Below are 7035 nucleotides of genomic sequence, written 5' to 3' on the forward strand. Positions count from 1 at the left end.
CAATGTCAAGAAGACAAAGATTCTCGCCACTGGACCAATTGGCAGCGTCAGGATGGATGGCGAAGAGATTGAGAGTGTTCACAGCTTCAGTTTGCTTGGCTCCACAGTCAACCCTCTTAGTACCAGCAGTCAGGAAATCAAAAAGCGTATCGCGATGGGAACATTTGGGTAGGGTGGCCTAAAGAGTAAAGCCTAGACAAAGACTTAGTGCAGAAGGTGTGGTCTGTGATTACAGTGGATCCAAGGCATCCAGATAAATTCCCCTGCATTGATAGTTGGCTCTAGTTAGTGCTGCAGCAACCTCTCTGGCTTGCAGGCCAAGCCTCAAGGGTCCTAGTAACAAAGGCAAATAGTACACTGGGAAAGTGCTCTACTCAAGTCAAAAGCCAAGGCTGCCTCAGCTCCTAAAGTCTTTTTATCAGAATCAGAGAAATATGGGCTTCCACCATACCTCTCAGTATAAAGAATGAGCATGTGAGAATGGCCACTATCTCCTGACTCTACTACCAGTCCACCTATGAGAATGTGAGAATCACCTCCTCCACACCAGAGCTGAAGGGGTGAAGGGTGAGATTGGACCCACTTCCTCCTGCTTCTTCACCGGTAAGAATGCAGGAAACTTCTTCTGTCCCTCCAGAGTACAAAGAGTTTAGTCCTTATCTGCCTGACCTCACTGTTGAGACATGGAAAATCTCCCCTAACATAAAGTTCAGGAACTAAGACCCACTACTACCTCGTTCCCTTCAAGTCTCTTCACCTGCTCCCCAAGCCATCCAGATCCCATTAAGGGAAGTGAGATATCTGGGAATAGTACATGCAGAGGGGAAAATCACCGAGGGTGAGTGGACTTCGATGTTTCGGTACTTTACCACTACAGATCTCTACAATTGGAAACTCCAAAGCCTATCCTGTACAAAAAAGCCCCAAGCCCTCATTGATGCAGTCTATCTTTGAAACCCACAATCTTCTGTGGGCAGGATGCTGGCAGCTCCTCTTAATGCAGTTTAACACAGAAGAAAGGTTCTGAGTAATCCAGGTAGCCACAAAGTGGCTATAGGAAAATGCACCACCAAGAACTTAAAAACATACTCTGAAAGCCATACTCTCAGAAGTCCCACGGTGGGTTCCAGACAAAGGAGAGAGATATGAGACAGCTGGAGGAGTACAAGGAAGGTCTTCCCCAGAGGCTGCTCCAGAGAGGAGGAAAGAGGGCCATAAAAATAGGCAAGATGGCCGAAGTTAAACAAAAGCCTAATGAAGGTGAACGCCCGGGAGAATGTTATGAGAGACTCTCCAAAGCCTATCGAATCTATACACCCTTTGATCTGGAAACCTGGGAATACTAAACAATAATAAACATAGTTTTTTATAAGTCAAAGTGCAAGGACATCAGAGCTCCTGGAAATAGGAAATAAGATTTTTGCTTACCAGAACTTTGAGGACAAGAGAGAGATCAGAAAATTAAAAGAAAATCAGACCTTTTCGACTGGCACTAACTTGGATCTTACTGTAACTGCTCCTTCTCAGGCAGAACAAGTTCAAAGCTTTCCTTTTTTTTCTATTTTTTTTTTAATTCTTAAGGAGCTCTTTTGACCTTGTGGGTTGATGGTTGTTCCCCGGGGAGCTGCAGGGTGGTTTGAACTACAGTCTGGTTCGGATTGCAGCACAGTTTTTTACCACTAGGCCAAAGAGCTTACATTTGTATACTTGATCTATATTTAACAATGTGAGAATAATGTTACATTAAAGGGGAACAAGTGAATAGGTAGAAAAGCGTGATTGATTAACTTTCATTGAGAAGGTCATTCCCAGATACAGTTTCCACCTTCTCTCCTATCTTTCTATACCGAGTAGTCAGTGCCAAAGAAAGCCTTGAGTGGATAATCAAAGGAGCAATCTGGGTAACTCCGTATGGGAGAACTTTTGTCAACATTAACAAAACTTACACTGCCACTGTCACAATCAATATACACACCAATCCTTCTCAGAGGTTTCTCTATATAATGAGAAAGGAAGGGGGATGTGGTGAAAACGTTGTATAAATCATCCTCCTTTACAGATAAAAGAAGAAATTTATCTGCAGATGTGATTAGTGTGCTGTTTCTCCTTAACCTAGTGTCCTTACACACTCCTACAGCCCAGGCCAAAGATTCATCCACATCCACCTCCCAATATTGTTTTCCAGAGGTGTAGGTCTCCTTTCCCCATGAGGCAAAAGACTGAAATCTTTCAGAAGGAATAGGTACATCTTCAAGATCAAAGACAACAGATTTCCTCAAAAGTTTTATATCTTCAAACAGCAAGAAATCCAAATTAGTTAATTCATGGCAGAAGTAAATATCCACTTGGAATTGCTTGTACTTGTCTATTAGCCCTGTGATGGGTCTTTCACTGAACACACGGTTCATAGGGCAAGGAATGTCCATCTGTTGTACAGACTCACTCCTTGTCAATATGTCTCCAAAATCCTGCAGCAGTTCCACATCTGGTTTCAAAGCTTTCTGCTTCAAGGATCTGGAGAGGAGGGTGGGAGAAAAGGGAGAGGAAGGGGCCAGCTATGGCCAAACCAGCCTCCTCTATTTTGTAACCAGTGCACCATTTTCAGGAAAATAAGCCACTGGAAAAAGTAATGTCCCTGCAACCAGCAGGGCATAGTAAGCTAGCAGAAACTGGAACCAGAAAAGGACACTAAACTGTTTAATGTGGCAGTAAACTCACTTTTTTAGGACTAAGGCCAACTAGACTCAAGAATCCCTGCTAAAACCATATGAGAGATTAAATTTCTCTTTGATTCTGGCACAAAACATTCCATTGTAACCAGCCCAGTGGCCCCACCTCTCCTCCTGGCAGACTAAAATAATTGATGCAGCTGGGACTCTAATGCAATAATCTTTCTGCTTGTCCTAAAAGTGTTCCACAGGGAGACATGAAATAATGCACCAGTTTTTATATATACCAGACTGCCCAACCCCATTGCTAGAACAAAACTTGTTAGGAAGGCTGAGGGCCACAATCTCGTTCTCAGGCAAAGGTCAATTGAGATTGCATCTGCCAAAACCAGGACTAGTTTTAACTCTTATTGTGTCATGTGAAGAATAATGGAGGGTTTTTTTTATAAGTAAGCCTCAAGAGGCTCTAAACCCAGAGTTAACCCAGAGATGGCCAGGAGTCTAGACCAGGGACAAGTAACCAAGCTCTGGTGCAAATTAACCTCAAGCCTGGAGCTCAGCCAGTGATTCAGAGACAATATCCAATTCCTGGAGAAGCCATTGGAAGAATTCAGGTCCACCTGAAGAGACTCAAGGACCATGGCATTACAATTCCTTGTCGGTCACCGTGTGATACCCCCTTCTTCCTGTAAAGAAACCTGGAGCACAGGATTACCAGTCAGTAAACTAGGCCACAGTAACCCTGCATCCAACTGTGCTTAACCCATACACCCTCCTAAATCTAATCCCTGCCCATATCTCTTGATTCATCTGATTGAATGTGAAAGATGCATTCATCTAAGAACTCTTTGCTTTCCAATGGAAGGACTCTCCGAGTGGTGCCAAGGCACAGCATATCTGGACATGGCTTCCCCAGGGGTCCAAGAATGCCCCCAGTCTTTTCTGGGAGGCCTTTGTCAGAGACCTCAGTTGGTTCCCAGCAAAGGACACTAGATGGATCCTTCTCCAGTATATAGATGACGTCTTACTAGAACCTGAGGCTTTTAAAGTGTGCTCGAAAGGATGTTCTCAAGGAACCAATGTGTTCTTGTGCCACTTGGAGGCTTAGGGATACAAAGTGTCTCAGAAGAAGTTTGAGACCTGCCGAAAGCAAGTAAAGTACTTGAGATTTATCCTCCAACACAACTAAAGGTAGCTAGAAGTGGAAACGAAGAGGGTAATTCAGACCATTCCAGTCCCCAAAATGCAGAAGCAAATTAGAGAATTCCTGGGCATTGTGGGATTTTCTCCTATATGGATACTAAATTTTGTAGTACTGACCAAACCACTGTACAAAGCTACAAAGGGGGGAGAAAAAAATCAAATGGGGAGCTGACCAACAAAAGGCCTTTGAAAAGCAAAAATAGGAGCCCTGGCTCTCTAACCTGGTTAAACTCTTTGAAGGTGTATTTTTCAGAAGAAATAATGTGGCTGTGGCAGTGCTTACCCAAAGAATTTGGTCCTGGATCAGACCAATTTCTCACCTATCCAAAGTAGGGTTTCACAAGGTTGGCCCCTTTGTCTGAGAGCACGAGTGACCACTGCAATGCTAGTGGAGGAAGAAGATAAGCTGGTCAAACTTGAAAGTTCGCATACTACATGCTGAAGTTCCCCTAATGAACACTAAGAAGCATCATTGGCTAACTAACGTGCACTTCATCCATACCAGGCCCTGCTATTTGAGAACCCACAATTGTCCATTAATGTTTTTATCCTTCCTAAATCCTGCTACTTTGGTCCCCACCAGCCACAAATCCAGAGCACGATCGTGTGGAAGTGGTTGAGGCTATATGCTCAAGCCAACCAGATCAGACCAACCCTTAAGTGACCCATAACAGGAACTTTATGTAGATAGAAGCTGTTTTGTGGACCCCACAGAGGAAAGATAAGACAGTTATGCCATGGTCACTTCAGTCGAAGAAATTGAAGCAAAACCTCTTCCCCAAAGAATCTCTGCCCAGAAAGTCGTTAGCACTAACTCACTTTATAGTTGAATGCAGAAAAGTGTGTTAACATTCACATCACCTTTAAGTTTGCCTTTCTCTCATTGCACGAATCAAGACTTATAACAACAGGAGGGAAAAACTTAAAATACCCAGGTGAAATTTTGCATCTTGTAGAGGCTGTGTGGAAGCCTAATAAAGGAGTCGTTATTTACTGTTGGGGCACTAGGAACTGCAAAGGCAGATGTGGAAGCAAAAAGGGCAGCAGCACTTCCTTACTGCATTGCCACCATTGCTCTACTGATTCTCTGGGCACCAGACCTAAACTCCATGTACTTTGAAGGGGAAAAAAGGTGAATGGAGCAAGAAAAAGCAGAAAATGCAGGAGAACGATGGCAGAAGCTACTAGATGGAGGAATTGTCATCCCTCAACTTCTGGGGCCTGCAGTAGTCTTAGCTATGCATAAGGCCACATTCTCAGGGCAAGAAAAGACTGACAAACTTTAGACCACTTACTTCTTTTTTCATTTTTTAAAAATTTTATGCTTATTTATTTAGAAAGTTCATATACATTGTTTTTCATATTGGATCTTTCCCATTTCCTTCAACCCCCCTCCACCCATCAAACTGTGTGACCCTATGATTAATGCCCTCCCTCTTCATCCATCTGCTCTCCCTCCCCCCTTCAATCCTCATACTCATTTTACAATAATGCTCTTATACAGCATTTGTCCTTATGGGACTGAGTTAGTTCACTTAGAATAATGCTCTCCAGACCCTTCCAAGTTAGGTAGTAATTTACAAAATCATTGCTCCTGTGTGCTGTGTAGTATTTCATCATGTGAATGTACCATAATTTCTCAATCCATTTGATTGTGGTTGGACATTTGGGCTGTTTTCCTGTTCTTGCAATAGGGAATACAGTGCTATGAACATTGGTGTACAAGTCTCCATTTGTGCTTCAGTTCTCATTCATTCCAGGTATCTTCCGAACAGTGGAATAGCTGAGTCATATAGAGTTTCTGTGTTCAGTTTTTTGAGGAAGCACCAAACTACCTTCCATTGTGGTTGTACCATTTTACAATCCCTCCAAAAATGTATAAGAGGTCCTTTCTCATGACATCCTTTCCAAGATTTATTAATTCCTGGCATGGTTAACTTTGCCACTGCTACTACTACTGGAGTGAGATGGTATCTCATTGTGGTTTTGATTTGCATCTCTTTTATTACCAGATATTTTGAGCATTTCTTCATCTGTCTACTGGCCACCTGCCTATCTTCCTTTGTGAATTTTTTTCCATGTATTTTGTCCATTTTATAAATTGTATTATCAGTCTTTTTCTTGTGGAGGCCCTGTAGGAATCTGTAAACTTTTGATATAAGACCCTTGTCCAAAATTATATTGCCAAATATTTTTTCATAGTCAGTAGGTTTTCTTTTCATTCTGTTGAAAAAATGTTTTTATGCACACAGGGATTTAATTTTTAGAAGGTCCCATTTATTAATTTTATCATCTCTAGATTGTACATTTCGGCTATATTTGGTAGTCTCTTTATAGCATAGACTAGGCCATCTAAGCTTGATCCCAGTTTGTCTCTTATGAACTTTATGTTTTTGGGCTTTATTCCCAGGTCTCTGAGCTTGAGTTGTTTTTTTGTGTATGATGTGAGATGTGAATCCTATTTCAGCTTTCTGAAGGTAACAGTCCAGTTTTGCCAGGACCTTGTTGAAGAGGTTGTCATTTCACCATTTGATAGGTTTTATTTCCTTGTCACATATCCATTGATCATAGATGGCTGGATCGATTTCTGCAGGAGATATTTCTATAACCCCCTCCTGGCCACACTCATCAAGAAGGTCAGTTGGGAAGAGATCCAAGATGGTGGCGGAAGCAGAGACAACGTGGTGAGCTGCGGGAGCAGTGAACCACTTGGAGTAGGGCCACTATGGCCTTCTACAGACCTCTGTTTATTGATAATTGAACAGTTAAACAGTTGATGACTGGTCTTCAGTGAAGATCGAGGCTCAACAACAGGAATTCAAGGATTCCCAAGGAGGAATGGGTGAGTCTCACAGCTCCCAACCCAGGCCCGCAGAGCCTGCACTGTGCTGTACTGCCACCGCAGCTCCATGAAGCTCCCACAGCCAGAACCTATAGAATCCCTCACCCAGGATAGATGGTGGGCACCGGGCCTCCCCAGCACTGGTGCAGTGGAGCCACCACACTGCCGTGAAGTGGACTTGTTCTGGGGAGAATTCTTGGAGCCAAGATGGCGGCAGCAGGGAAGCTGGCGGCCCCCGGCCACCCACGCGGGAGATGATGTGCTCCTCCCGCGTGGAAGATAAGACACGCACCCACCAGCTGCCCTCACAGGAGATGACGA

The 7035-nt window shown here is 43.4% G+C and overlaps 1 protein-coding gene across 1 annotated transcript; it reads right to left on the minus strand.

The window, feature by feature from the left end:
* Nucleotides 1-1841: 1841 nt before the first annotated feature.
* LOC102860630 (tripartite motif-containing protein 43-like) lies at nucleotides 1842-4944 on the minus strand. The gene is made up of 2 exons (XM_006901934.1): nucleotides 4931-4944; nucleotides 1842-2514 (listed from the first exon to the last, which is right to left on the minus strand). The coding sequence occupies exons 1-2, from the start codon at nucleotides 4942-4944 to the stop codon at nucleotides 1842-1844; spliced, it is 687 nt and encodes a 228-aa protein (XP_006901996.1).
* Between the last annotated feature and the right edge of the window lie 2091 nt (nucleotides 4945-7035).

This window comes from Elephantulus edwardii, unplaced genomic scaffold, assembly GCF_000299155.1.
Source record: "Elephantulus edwardii isolate Elephantulus edwardi_28Jun2011 unplaced genomic scaffold, EleEdw1.0 scaffold00350, whole genome shotgun sequence".
In the NCBI taxonomy this organism is placed as follows: Eukaryota; Metazoa; Chordata; class Mammalia; order Macroscelidea; family Macroscelididae; genus Elephantulus; species Elephantulus edwardii.